This window comes from Nothobranchius furzeri, chromosome 6 (assembly GCF_043380555.1).
Source record: "Nothobranchius furzeri strain GRZ-AD chromosome 6, NfurGRZ-RIMD1, whole genome shotgun sequence".
In the NCBI taxonomy this organism is placed as follows: Eukaryota; Metazoa; Chordata; class Actinopteri; order Cyprinodontiformes; family Nothobranchiidae; genus Nothobranchius; species Nothobranchius furzeri.
The window spans coordinates 74191744-74206744 of NC_091746.1; the positions used below are offsets into that span (position 1 = coordinate 74191744).

General features: G+C 45.4%; 1 protein-coding gene across 2 annotated transcripts in view; it reads left to right on the forward strand.

The window, feature by feature from the left end:
- Window positions 1-15001, forward strand: part of cacna1bb (calcium channel, voltage-dependent, N type, alpha 1B subunit, b) — a 231019-nt gene that overhangs the window by 104344 nt on the left and 111674 nt on the right. For both annotated transcript variants that reach the window (XM_070552555.1, XM_054744924.2), the window contains exons 7-8: window positions 495-644; window positions 1137-1324. In XM_070552555.1, the coding sequence (XP_070408656.1) occupies window positions 495-644; window positions 1137-1324 (338 nt within the window). The remainder of the gene's footprint in view (window positions 1-494; window positions 645-1136; window positions 1325-15001) is intronic.

Consider the following 15001-nt stretch of genomic DNA (forward strand, 5'->3'; position numbering starts at 1 on the left):
CCCATCTTGGTTTGAGAGGTGCCTGATGGCAGTTTATTATAGCTTCAGCTGTGCTAATATAAATGCCAAAATCCTCCCCAGGGAGCCGCGGCAAATCCCGTTTTGCGAACGCTCTGGTCCTGTAAGAACAGCTTTAAAGATAGGGTGAGAAGCTTGGTCATCTGGGAGGGGCTCACAGTAGAGCCGCTACTCCTCCACATTAAGAGGAGCCAGTTGAGGTGGCTCAGGCATCTGGTTAGGATGCCTCCTGGAAGGACTATGTTCCTCAGCTGTCCAGGGGATGTCTTAGGATTCCCCTGGAAGAGCTGGCCTGTGTTTGATATCATAATTAATGTCCTTCCTGCATTAATAAACTTTTTTGCCAACAGAATGTTATTTTGAGACTTTATGATTGTGTTTAAATGCATTGAATCGGCCAGAACGGTATGAAGCTTTTCCTCTTTAGCCACATTTAGAGACTAAGCTTGACCGTGTCCTCTCTCCGTGTCCTGCAGGTCTCCAGGTGGTGTTGAAGTCTATAATGAAAGCCATGGTTCCTCTGCTGCAGATCGGCTTGCTGCTTTTCTTCGCCATCGTCATCTTTGCCATTGTCGGGATGGAGTTCTACATGGGCAAATTCCACCACTCCTGTTTCAGTCCCACTGGTGAGTGCATGACCAAATCAATAAATCAGGAAATAAAGAAAATATGGGTAATTATAAACTCAGCTATGTTTCATCTCAGGTCAACTCATAATAGACAAGCCTAATAATTCCAGGCTGAGCAGCTGAATTTATCCACGGTGGTAATTATTGTGGAGGCAAGACTTTCATGTTATTGGCTGAACCAGTTGTAGGAATGTGTGAACGCGTGCTTTTTTTATCCTTGAGTGTTGGATTGCACAGGCGGCACCCTGCGAACGTACGATCTGTGTGAGTTATTTCTGTCACTGAGACGCTTCAGGGTTTGTGATAACCGTACAAAAAGTGAATAATTTTAGTCTTACAGGTCAAAGTGTAAATTACATTTATCGTGAGCTGATGATGTGTGAACTTACAAATGGAGTAGAGATGTTTGTAATGAATAGATTCATTCAGTTAAATAAAGTCTCATTAAAATTCTAGGTTTCTATAATAATCCAAAGTCGTTGTGTCCAGGTGATAGGGTGGTCGACTGGCCTTGTGGTTCCGAGCCACCAGCCAGAACTTGTCCTGAAGGAACCGTCTGCAGGTCTTACTGGATCGGACCCAACTTTGGCATCACCAACTTTGACAACATCCTGTTTGCGGTTCTTACCGTGTTCCAAAGCATCACCATGGAGGGCTGGGTGGATGTCCTCTACAGCGTAAGTGTGCGACACTCTTGACATGGTGGATTTAGGTAAAACGGTTGTTTTCATCATTTCTGTGCTTGGGTGTATCTAACAGAAACATTCATGGAGCCATTAGCAGTATTTTACCTGTAACATCTACAGCCAAGGCCATACATTTAGAAAAGTTTTGGTTCTTACAAAGTTTACTGCTTCAGTCTTTTCCCAAACGTTTCCATGGTTACAGATGTATACTGGCTTGGACTTCACACGTTTCAATGGCTTTTATAGAGTTACACTAATTTTAACCAAAGGGTAAATGTCTGAGTAGTTTTCAGAGCTGTGCATTCACCCTGACATGTACGTAAACTTCTGGACTAGATCCTGACTGGTAGAGCCCATTTTTCATACGCAGTGCGTCAGAATTCATATTCTTTTGTTTATGCAACTGCCTCTTGAGGATGGACTAGTTCTTAGAGAGCTTAGGGTCTGGAGAGTTTCCCCCAAACAATATTTGTTCACCAAGTCGCTCAGTTATCACTTAAACCTCAAGACACAGTCCTCAAGATGCCGTTCATCACCAAACTGTTGTTGGATGATTGGAGGTGTACCTCTGGGAGGATGTTTTGGTACCATTCTTTATTGTTGTTTGAATTCATTTAGTTTTCAAAGTGAAAAAAATGGATATGGTAAATAGCCTGTATTTTTATAGCACCTTCTTAGGGTTCTACAGCCCCCCAAGGCACTTCACAACACAGTCAGTGATCCACCCATTCACACGCTGGTGATGACGAGCTACAATGTAGCCACAGCTGCCCTGGGGCACGTCTTCCGAACACTGGAGCCACCGCTCCCTCCAACCACCACCAGCAGGCAAGGGTTTTGTGTATTGCCCAAGTACACAGCAGCAGCATTCTCTGGTGGAAGCCAGCCAGGATCGAACCTGCAACCTTCCTATTACTGGACAACCCGCTGTACCTCCTGAGGCACTGCTGTCCCTACATTATCTGTCTTTCTGCCTGCCTGCCTGCCTGCCTGTCTTACTAAATTTGTATAATAGTATATACAGACAGGGACAAAATTGTTGGTAACCTTTGGTAAACGAAAGAAAACCCCACAATGGTCACAGAAATAACAAAGTTAAAGTTAGTCCCATTTGTCATCATCAGACATTGGTGAAATTACATCTTCGCGTTTGACTCATCCTCTTGGGGAGCGGTGAGCTGTGTGGTGATTTAAACCCCCAATCAAGCAGGGAGGCACTGGGGCACATTTTTAAAGTCTTCGGTTTGACCTGACTACCCTGGCCTGCCAGACTCGTCCTCTGTTCTACACAGAGAACTAGTCTGGTTACTCACAGGCAGAGAAGCGCATGAGGGGCGGGACTAGCTGGCTCAAAAATAACCAATCAGAAAAAAAGGCAGAAATGCGGCCTGTACCGCGCGACACTGTAGATTTTTATCTGTAGTCAAAAATGGCGTCTGGCGACGGCGCAGACATCTTTCTTTAGAAGAAAGGCTTTTAGCGCTTCTACTTGTTGTGGTTTTAAAGACGCGTCGAAGTCAGAACAGAGGAAAGAGCCGCAGCAAACGCCGCTCAGTCGTCGTTGTTTATGAGAAACTCAGCCTTGATGTGTGTGTGTGACGTACACTGCTCAGCGCTGACCGGCTCGGTTAGAATTCTCAGGGGGTGGGGCTATTTGAACAGAAGAGTTCCTGGCTGGCCAGGCTATGACCGGACCGCATTGGAACCCTAATCTCCCAGTCCCAGGGTGGACACTCATACCAGTAGGCCACTGAGAAGGTCTGACAAAAGTAACAAATACAATTTCTATGAAATTCAACTAGTGAAAGTCAAACATTTCTTTTCAAACATGCTTCAATGGAATAATTTAATACATTTACTCATGGAGCAGCCCTGGACAAAAATGATGGTTCCCCTAACCTAATATTTAGCAGCTCGACCCTTTGGGCCAATCACTGCAATCAAATCATTCCTGTAACTGTCAACAAGATTTCTGCACCGCTCAGCAGGTATTTTGGCCCGCTCCTCATGCACAAACTGCTCCAGTTGTCTCAGGTTTGAAGGGCGCCTTTTCCAGACGGCATGTTTCCGCTCCTTCCAAAGATGCTCAATATGACTGAGGTTGGGGCTCATGAAGGCCACTTTAGTATAGCCCTTTGTTTTCCTTGTGGCCGTTCTCGGGTGTTTGTAGCTGTGTGGTTTGGGTCATTGTCCTGTTGCAAGGCTGATGACCTGTGACTGAGACCAACCTCTCTCTAGAATCCCATAGTCATGAGATTTCATTGTACCCTACACAGATTCAAGACCCCTGTGCCAGATGCAGCAGAGCGGCCAGAACATAACAGAGGCTCCTCCATGTTTCAGCAAAAACTATTTCTGAGTCAACTGGGTCACTGGGTTAGCCACTGCCTCGTGCCTCTTTACTACTTTTGCTTCTCTGTTACCAAACATTTTGGTTACCCAAACATCAGCTTCTCTGTGAAAAACGCATGACTGCGCCTTTTGAAAAGGATGAGGATTGCTTGTCCAGGCAGAAGTAAGAGATTGTCCCCCACTGGCTTTGGCTTTTATCTGCTAGATTTTAAACAAAGTGGGGAAAAAAAACCTAATTCATATAATAAATTGGGCTTGGTTTCTAAGAAGACAAGTTTTCTATAAGAGTTTTAAAAAATGTATCTACAAGGCAGATCTTTCTTTTTGTTTCCCTGACGCTCACCCTTGAAACTTTCCACTAAAAAAGCTGCTAGTGGCTAGCAGTTAGCACCGCTATTCATCTGGCGTGTTTAATGGTTAAATGGTGCCTGTTTAAGGAGTAATCCATCTGAAAATCCACTCTGGAACTGGAGGTGGTTTAACAAGCAGTCTGTGAAATCACGGTCACATTCTGGCTCGGGTTTTTGAGAGCTCCTGAAGATAAGATTCAACCACTTCTGACGATTCTTCAGGATGACCGGACAGGGATCATCTTCCTCTCACAGATAGAAATCTGTTTTTGGGATCTAGGCATTTTTTAAAGTGCAGACGAAATAAGAAAGAAATCCCTTCTTCACAACCGTGGAGATTAAAGTGCCTGTTTGCCACACAGAGAGGTTGGGTGTTAGTGTTTACAGTCGAGGGGAAGAGGGATCTGGACTCGAGTAGGATGCCCGAGTCGTGATAATGCAGCAACATCCCCATCCAGCTGTGTGCAGCTGCTGGGCAGACAGCAGACTATTTGCTGCTGAGACAGGAAATTACATGCATGAAACCAAAAACTGCTTTGGGTTTTTTTTCCATTAGGAAATAACAATATAGCATCGTCAACGCTTCAACGAATATATTTAGCATGTTTAAGGACCTTTAATTAATCGGATCTGGACAGAAACAAGTTTTCACTCAATTTAGTAATTCCTGGACAGCCGGGCTCAAAATAAAACTCTGTAAACATCAGCCTTGTTGTGGGATGATCTAAATCTGATAAATCTAAAATTACTGCCACTTCCTGTCCTCGACAATCTGCCTTTTTATTCATGAACCTACTCTGCTGCTCCTTTCACTGCCAAACCATTTTCTCTCTAAAACGAGTCATCAGTGAATCAGTGGGAACACATAATCAACCTCATTAACATTCCTTCTCATTCGTGTAATCTGCCTCCACGTGCATCTGAAACGAGCGGAGAGCTGCAGCCTGATGCTTCTGCAGACAAACTGAAACTCTGTCTTCTGAGAGGACCATGTTTGGTTTGTTAAATGTGTTCGAAATGTTTTACAGTAGAAAAATGTCAAATCTGAGACCATGGTTCTCGACCGGGAAAGGGTGGCTTGCTAACTCTGGGTCGGGGGAGAGGTCCTACCTCAAGTGGAGGAGTTTAAGTATCTCGGGGTCTTGTTCACGAGTGAGGGTAGGAGGGATCGGGAGATCGACAGGCGGATTGGTTCGGCGTCTGCAGTGATGCGGACGCTGAGCCGATCTGTCGTGGTGAAGAGGGAGCTGAGCCAGAAAGCCAGGCTCTCGATTTACCGGTCGATCTACGTCCCAACCCTCACCAATGGTCATGAGCTTTGGGTAATGACTGAAAGAACGAGATCACGGATACAAGCGGCCGAAATGAGTTTCCTCCGTAGGGTGGCCGGGCTCAGCCTTAGAGATAGGGTGAGGAGCTCGGACATTCGGGAGGGACTCGGAGTAGAACCGCTGCTCCTCCGGATCGAAAGGAGCCAGTTGAGGTGGTTTGGGCATCTGGTCAGGATGCCTCCTGGACGCCTCCCTGGGGAGGTGTTTCGGGCATGTCCTGCCGGCAGGAGGTCCCCGGGTCGACCCAGGACACGTTGCAGAGGTTACATCTCCAATCTGGTCCGGGAACGCCTTGGGGTCCTGCCGGAGGAGCTGGTGGAGGTGGCCGGGAAGAGGACGGTCTGGAGCTCCCTAGTTGGGATGCTGCCCCCGCGACCCGGACCCGGATAAGCGGAGGAAGACGACGACGACAAATGTTACATCTTGTGTCAGGATGCATGTTTATTCTCTTTTTCTGTTTAAAACACAAAAATCATGTTACCCCTAAATTCCCAGTGGGGTCAAGGGGAGTCTGAGTCTCCTGCTGTTATCAGGCAAGAGGCAGGGGACAACCTGGACAGCTGTCCAGTCCCTCACCAAGACAAACAACCAGGGATCTCCAGTCAACTTAACCTACATGTTTTGGTAAAGGCCACAAGTGCATGGAGAGAACATGCTAACTCCATGCGGAAACAATCCAGAGGAGATTTGACCTTCTTTCTGCCTCTCTATGCACAAAACAAAGCCACAGATTTATAGCTCATGTTCACAATAATACACCAGTTTCTAAGCTAGCATCTATTTTAATACAAATTATCTTCCCAGTATGTTTTCCTGATCACAAGACCACTGAGCCGAGAGACAGAGTCCCTAGGCATCCTGACCCAGATGCCCGAGCCACCTCAACTAGCTCCTCTTGATGTGGAGGAGCAGTGGATCTATCTATAGGCCAATTGCATAGGCAGCACCAATTCGCCTATCGATCTCCGGATCCATCTTTCCCTCGCTCATTGTCCAAAGTGTCAATAGAAGGCATTCACCCCTTTCTGACTTAAGCCGGGCGTACACTGTGCGACTTTTTCACTTTTTTGAGCCGATTTTCCACTCGTGCGAGAATCCACGAGATCGGGGCGAGTTTAGCGCTGAGTGTCGTGTAGTATACAGGGCGTTACGAGAGGCGATTAACACCACGTGACCAGCTACCGATCAGCAGTCGTGAGCTCGCACGGACTTCTGGCGTGTTTGATATTTTGCTCGTCCCTCGTGAGGGTATCGCACTGTTGAAGCGGCGCTGCGAGCAGCTGCGACCCAAAAAGTATCAGAACCGCTCACGGCGCATGCGCAATCCTGCATCAACACCGCTCGCCCGCTATTTCCCTAATAACACACGCTGTTCGTTTTTATTTCTACACGTTTTTTACTCACAAAGATTGTCAAGAAAGCGTGTTTGTCGTGTTCATGTCAAATTAAACTGATCACAAAACACAGATTTACTTTCTTTATTTCGTTTTCCTCATCCAACCCCATAAATCCCTGTGTGTCCTCCTGCAGCACTCCCGAAGGACAACAGGCAAAACAAGACAAAAAAGTCTGACGTGTTGAGTAAAAACTGCTATTTTTAGCATATTTTTAGGGCCGACGTGTTGCTACCAGACGTACAGTGTGAGCAGTCAGGTCGCATCCGAGAACTGGGTCGTACAGTTTGAGCGCATGACTCGTGAGATCTGCCCTGCGAGGAAGTCGTACAGTTTGAGCTGAAGCTGAGTGCTACGAGTGAAAAAGTCGCACAGTGTCCGCCCGGCTTTAATGAAAGAAGACCTCAAACCTGTAAAACGGGTCTGTGGTGAATGATTTGTTTTCTCTCAATGAAGAACGTCTTTTGAGTGGCAGTGTGTGTTCTCCTGACACTAGGGCAGTACATACGTTTTCTGGGACTGTCTCTAGTTTAAAAAACCTTACAGTAAATGCATTACTTGTTATAATTTTTTTAACACAGCAAAAAGTTGTTGACCTTGTTTTTGCTGACGGTTCGACTAACAAGGTTCCTCAGAGCTTTGCGGCTGCTGGTGGCATCACTTCCTTCCCCGTTTATCAGCGAACACCAGAGGACGATGTCGCCCTCTGGTGTTCGCGCTCGCCTCACCAGTGCTGTGCCCATAGGCGTCATTTTAACCGGGGACGCCGGGGACATGTCCCCGGCAAAATTTGTGATTGGCAGCTGTGTCCCCCCTACTTTCAAAAACGCCTGCTGAAGAGGATTTTTGTTTTACCAGCTCAGATCTTATACCAGGGGTCAGCAACCTGTTCCCATCAAAGAGCCATTATTGCATTTCCCGCAGTATAGAAAACACTGGGAGCCGCAGCGTTGTGGGCGGGGCCTACCCTCAGACAGCAGAGAGCTGCTCACAACAGGTGACAGCACAGCAGCCGGTACCGGTCGCTCGCATGGGCGTCGCACCCGTGGCCGTGGGGGATTCAACACCCACACTTTTCCAGCTGTTTTGCTCACCTCCACACCAGTCTGGTTTCTTTACGTCGCACTCACTCTGCTTGCCTCATCTCCTTCTTCACTTCCCACTTCTGACAGCCAATGTCGGGTTTCCAGGAGAGCAGGAGAGGGAGGGACGGAAGAGCTCGACTGAATTCATAATTTTACATCTTGACATTAGCTGTACAAAGTCTGAGTTTGATAACGTGAAGAACAATAATTTGCAGAGGTTTACAACAGGCGTGGCGCCAGGTTTTCATTTTTGGGTGGGCCACGGTAATTCTGGATGGACCTTAATAAGCAGTGACTTAAGTGAAGCAGGCAGGTCGCGCTAGAAATTTTCGTTTAAAAAGACGTCATAAATGTTTCCCCCCGTCATTTTTATTTCTAAAATATGAGGTAAAAAATCACAATTTAATTTTCATTCATTTGTCATTAACATGTAGTCTACACCCGTGCGTTAAGTGGACCATCTTCCAGTAAACGCAAAGCATCCAGCCCACCTCTCCAAATGCGTAAAATGTGCATCAGCCGCTAGTTAGGCGTGCCGCGCGCACCATCAGCTCCGTCAGCCCAGACAAGAGCAGAGCAAATAAAGAATAGAGGATGATTGTGTCTGGATGTGGATGGAGATTACATTTTACAGCAGCCTGATCATCATTTAAATACGTAAACCATCACCTGTCTTCTAGTCCATGCTATCAGCATTGTTTTAATTTGTGTGTGTGTGTGTGTGTGTGTGTGTGTGTGTGTGTGTGTGTGTGTGTGTGTGTGTTTTCCACATCAAATACTGGTCTAACCAACCAGACCAGTAACATATTAATGTTACAATCAAACAGTTTCACTTCATGTAGGCTAGGAACATTTCACCTGCCGTGGCCCGACCGCTTCTGCTCCACATAAACTTTGTGCGTGATCAAATGTCTCTACGTGTCATGCGTCTCCATATTAGAGACGGGAACAAGCGCTATTCAGCCAAAGTTTCATAATTTCATAAAAAGAACATTTTTCCAAGCGACACATCCCTCAGAGAGACCGGGTTTCCAGACCGCTTCAGTGGGAGGAAATCTTATCGCATGCGCCGTGGTTCTGCACTGACGCATGACGCGTCAACCTGGTCTCACAGTAAGACCGGGTTGGAACTGTTCAGGTTTACGCAGACAATCTTTACAATTAGAATTGGCATACAGATGTAAAATTAATGCAGTAAAATATAAAGCTTTTTATTTAAATATCCAGTCATTATTTTACAAGCACAGAGAGCCGCATCAGATGGATGGAGGAGTCGCATGCGGCTCCAGAGCCGCGGATTGCCGACCCCTGTGCTAGCCTACTTTATTGTCCCCAGCAATTTTTAAACCCCACTCAAGTGTATGGTTATTGTCCCCAGCAATTCTGAAAACATACTGACGCCCTTGGCTGTGCCCGAACACGTTCATTGAGCGATCGTTCCTGAATTTGTTTGTTTTTCCGTGAACTGAACTCGTTCATATTTTGCCTGGCGAACGTAAAAGTGAGTGCAATTGTCCTGGTCTGCGTGAACGGGTTTATGAACGCGTTCTTTTGCTGTTCTAGCTCCAGATCTCCACGGAGCTTTTCCGGAGCTAAAGCCTAGCTAAAACATCCTGTTAACCATAGAGTTTAAAAAAAAGTAGAATCCGCAAAAGCGGCCAAACATAGGCGTCATCTGTGTCTATGCTGTGTGCAGGAGTCAAAGTTCATTCAGAAAAATTGAAAAGGGACTTAACTGAAAGATGATACATTTTTTAATGTTTCGCACTTTTAATATGTTTGCTGCCTCAGCCTGATTCCTAAGATTGTTCTATCGATCTATCTATCTATCTATCTATCTATCTATCTATCTATCTATCTATCTATCTATCTATCTATCTATCATCTATCATCTATCTATCTATCTATCTATCTATCTATCTATCTATCTATCTATCTATCTATCTATCTATCTAGATATAGATAAAGAACTATGAATTAGCTCGTATTTGGAACCGTGAACTTAGTTAAAAAAATTTAAATTATGAACTAAGAAACAAAGTAGTTCGTTTTAAAATATTTAAACTGAACTTTCAAGTAGTTCGTTTTTTAAACGAACTTTCCCAACACTGCTCTTCACCAATGGCACAGTCCCACGTTTGATCCAATGTGTCGACCCCATCGTCTCTTCATGGTGTGTTCACCTCTCCTTCTATGGCTTCCGTGACCTGCGGATACCCGACTTGGGCAACAAAAAAAGGAAAACAACAAACAACCTCAGAAAGAAAATAACAACCAAAACATAGAACCAGAAATCCAGAAAAACAATAACTAAAACCAGTGGAATACATACATCAACGGCATTACAGAAAAAATAATAGCAGCAAAGAAAAAACACAACAAAACCACACACAACAGTTAGAAAAAGACCAATACATCTACAAGACAAGATATCAGCAGGACGCAAGTGTGGAGTCATTTATGAAATCCCATAGAAACTCTGTAAGAAAACATAGAAACCGGACGCCAACTCGAACAGTAGAACATAGAAAAGAGTGTGAGAAAGAAACAAGTCAAAGACGCACAAGAGCGGCGAAACAAGAAGCAGAAAGTATAATGAAGAAATCAGCGAGGAGAGTGCGGGCAGCAGAGGGCGACACCGTCCTCTGCTGCCCGCGGACAAATGGAGAAGGAAGTGAAGAAGAAGCCAACGTCAGCAGCACTCTCAAGAAGGCCACAGTGTCAGTCGCAATGTCAGCAAAACAAAGTAAAAACAACTTATTTCTGTGTTAAAAAGAACCGAGTAATGCAGTTAAAAGAAATGCACAGAAGGAACGTAAAAACGTTACGGTAAGTGCAGGGGCGGAGCTACGGGTGGGCGTGCCCACCCAGTTTGTCAGAGTGCCCACCCACCAGGGGCATAGCAACACCAAGATGTGGCCAAGCAAGCAACTGCTTAGCAACCCCAGCTATGTTGTAACAACAATTAAAATATAAAATTATTACTTTAATCAATGTGCACTTTTTTCACTGTGTAATAAAAATACTTTAACTTTTATATCTGGTATTAATTTTTACCATGTTATGAATACGTTTTCCAGTTTGCTAGGTGGAGTTGTAATTTGGTGAATTGGCACCTGCTTACTGACACTAAGCAACTACTAACCTACTGCAGAGAAAATATTCTGATGCCGTCCCTGCCACCCAGTGAGGTTCATGATTATTTTTTCTCAGAAGCGTCCTCCTGCCTTGGACTTCTCACAGCTGAACGGGTGTCTCCCAATCTCCCGGAGTCTGCGGATGACATCACTGATATTGTCAGCGGTGTAAACTGAGAACGGACTGGGTGTGAGGGGGAGACTGACGCGCAGCACGCAGCTGACACGCAAGGACCTTTTATCTGATGCTTTTCCTCGCACTTACGTTAATCCTGTAAAGGAAACAAATCGTTCCATCCGGGTATCTCGTCGGGTCTGCTTGAGCCCTCTAAGGCCATTTTATTGGGTTCTGTTCATTTTATTGTTGTTGTTGTCTGGACCGGGGGTTCAGGTGGAAGATCCCGCAGGTGATGAGTCATCCCGAACTGCGTCACTGTCCGTGGTCCTGAATGAGGCAGAGCCCTTGAGAGCCAGTGAGGAGAGGGGGTGTGGTCGGAGGTGTATGCTGCTCAGTCAAGATGTGTGTGTGCGCACGCACGCTTGATCGTGCTTGCTGATTATTCACTGGTGGAGGGCGCGGTTGCTGAGAATCATCTGATCTGATCTCTGGTTTTGCACCGCCTCCTGCTGCAGCCTGAGCTATCTGGAGCATGAAGAACAGTCAAAAATCCTGATTTTTGAGACATGCGGTGACAAGCTGCGGTCATTTGGATCTTCAGCTCTTAGCTGACAGCCTGCAGCTAGGACACTGAGACGAGCACGGCAGCAGGCCTGACTTAGATTAGAACCTGTCCAAGGTCCTGAAAGTTCACACCAGAGAGTGTGCAGGTCTTGGCCCAGAGCAGGAGTCCAGCGTCGGTAACAGTCTTTAAAATTGAAATTTAACACAGATCCATGGAATAAGTATCTAACATATAATCTTCTATCATAGGATTATTTGTGGCTTGAGAGATTTTATTAAAACATGTAATTTTGACGTGCATGCATCTCATATGAGCTTTGAAATTAATTAGGCCCATCCAGGTTTTGCTAGCCCCCCCCCCCCCCCCCACCCACCCACCCACCCCACCCCCCCACCCCCAGTGGAGCAGAAAGCATGCAACCTCGACGTGACTCCTCAGACTTTGATGGTTCTTCAGTTAATTCCATCGAGAGAATGCGATGCTGATTGTAGTTTTCTGGCGTTGTAGTTTCTAGATCTACTCAGGGTCCTGTTCCTGCCAATGATGTCATCATACTACGGCAATACCTCTCGGCCAAAATATACTGCATCTTTATCTCCATTCTGTTTTTTCACACGTTTTGGAGAGTTTAACAGTTTCGTTATTAAATTCGTGTTTCTTACTGCCTAAATGTTTTTGAACGAGGTGACGCAACTTCCGTAAGTTGTATGTCCAGCCAATCATCTAGTGTGACGTCATCGACCGGCACAGGACCCTGAGCCGGCCAGAAGGAAACATGGCATCCTCCAAAGATGCTAGACGTGCGTCCCTACGTACTTTAGGCCTGATCTTTATGGTACAAAGCTGCCAATATGTTTAAACAACGTTTCGATGGATTTTTCCAGTTTATAGGTAGAAACTACACGTTGTCTCTTTAAATTCAGGGAGCTGTTTGTTTTTGTTCTGCCATTTAGATGCTTTAGTTCAACTCTGTGACTGTGTGGTGCTTCAGCTGTCTGTCTCTCCTAGTGTGTGTGTGTGTGTGTGTGTGTGATGGCCGCTCTGTAAGCAGAGAGTGGGAGTAAACTGTCACCCTGTAACTGCATGAAGCATGACTCCCAGTTTTGTGGCAGCTTTTGCTTTTTTCCCCGCTGATCACTCGGAGCCGTCAGCCCACACTGAGTCTTGGGAATAACAGCGGTGGAATAATCTGATCAGCTGAACATCACTCCCAAAGCTTGTTTTACTTTTGACATCAAACAAAGTCCAGGATGTGGGCACTTCCAGGGCAAACACGTAACTTCCTGCTCACAAAACTCGTAACCGTCTGGAAACTCAAGAATCAGTTAAGCATTTGTTGAACACAACTGATAAAATAAACATAATATTAAACATGTTATCAAACATTTGGGGATGTTTAGATATTATTAATATTATTATTATTATTTTTCTCTGTGTGTGTGTGTGTGGTTTGTTTTTGAAATGTTGTTGTTTATGATGGTAGAGTGCTCGCCCCGTAATCGGAAGGTTGCAGGTTCGAGCCCCGCTCAGTCTGTCGCTGTCGTTGTGTCCTTGGGCAAGACACTTAACCCACCTTGCCTGCTGGTGGTGGTCGGAGGGACCGGTGGCGCCAGTGCTTGGCAGCCTCGCCTCTGTCAGTGCGCCCCAGGGCAGCTGTGGCTACATCGTAGCTCATCCCCACCAGCGTGTGAATGTGTGTATGAATGGATGAGTGACTGATTGTGTTGTAAAGCGCCTTGGGGGGTTCCAGGACTCTAGAAGACGCTATATCAAATACAGGCCATTTACCATTTTTACCATTTACACACATACACACACATGTGTGTGTGTGTGGATATATATATATATATATATATATATATATATATATATATATATATATATATATATATATATATATATATATATATATATATGTGTGTGTGTGTGTGTGTGTGTGTGTGTGTGTTTGTATTTTATTTTTGTGCCATTACAGAGATACAGAAATGACAGAAACATTTTAATGAGATGAAATGTTTCATTTATAAAGCACCACAGATGTGTGTTCTTGATGCCGCCAGAAGCTGTTTGTGTTTGTCATCGATCACCTCCTCATCACAACGTGACAACAGATAAATTTAAGTGACGGATGTCCTTCATTGACGCCCTAAAGCCAGAGCAGAGCTGGAGACTGTAGCAGCTTTTATTACAGCAGCAGAGTAAAAATAAATGAAACCAGGCTATTAGAACGAAGAAACAAGTGTGTGTTTCACACACGTGCAACAAAAACCAACAAACAAGAGCCGCAGTGAACCCGAGAGCAGGGGTGCTGTTTGATGACCAGGTAGTGAAATTACCAAAATCTGAAGGAACCTAATGAGTCAGGAAAATAAACCATTCTGCTTTCATATGACTAAAATCCCTTCACCCAGTCACTTTCAAATGTAACCATGAGAGAAAAACATGTTTATTGTCAAGAACCAACATCTCAACCATCCAATCATCACCAGTTTCAGTGATGTCACAATGCTAGAGCTCCAGCAGCTGCACCGACTTCCAGGCTGCAGCATCTCGATGCACGTTCAGATGCATCCCTGTTGACAGGGTCGGTGCTTCACGACTGAGGCATGATGCTCTGTTGTGGTGCAGAAGGAGCCACGATCTCATCTATGGTCATGAGATTTCCATCATGACTAAAGCAATGGAAACAGGCTTCCAGAAGAGAAGCCCAGATGTTCCTCTCCTCAGCAACACCCCCAGGGGTTTTCAATCCTGGTCCTGGAGATCTGGTACCCAGCCTGTTTTAGTGGTTTCTCTGCTCCAACACACCCAATCCAGTGGTTGAATCACCTGTGCAGCAGCTCATCGGACCCTGCAGAAGCCTGTTAATCACCCGCTGAACGTTACAACTACAACGTTTTGGATACCGGCCCTCCAGGCCTGGAATTGAATATCCCTGCTTATGATGATCCTTAGATGTTCCTGGACCGATGTGGACATTCCCGACAGAAGGTTCTGCATCTTCACAAGGGTCTCCTCATAGTATCTGGAAAATCTCCAGAGGGAGGTCACCAGGAGGTAACTTTGTCTGACACCTATGTCACCTCAGCTGACTTCTTTCAACGAGGAGAAGCCTGTGCTCTCCGAGCTGGTCAACCTTATCTGGACTACCCTACAGAAGAAGATCCTTGTGATCATGATACCAAATGAGCTAATGTCAGACATTTTTTAACACTTTGGCAGAAGTCGTGGAGATGTGACATCATTGTGACTGGATTAATCAGAAGTGGCTCCTGCTAGTCATTAGACAAGAATCTGGCCTTTGACATATTTTTTCCACTCTATTTACCAGCGGGG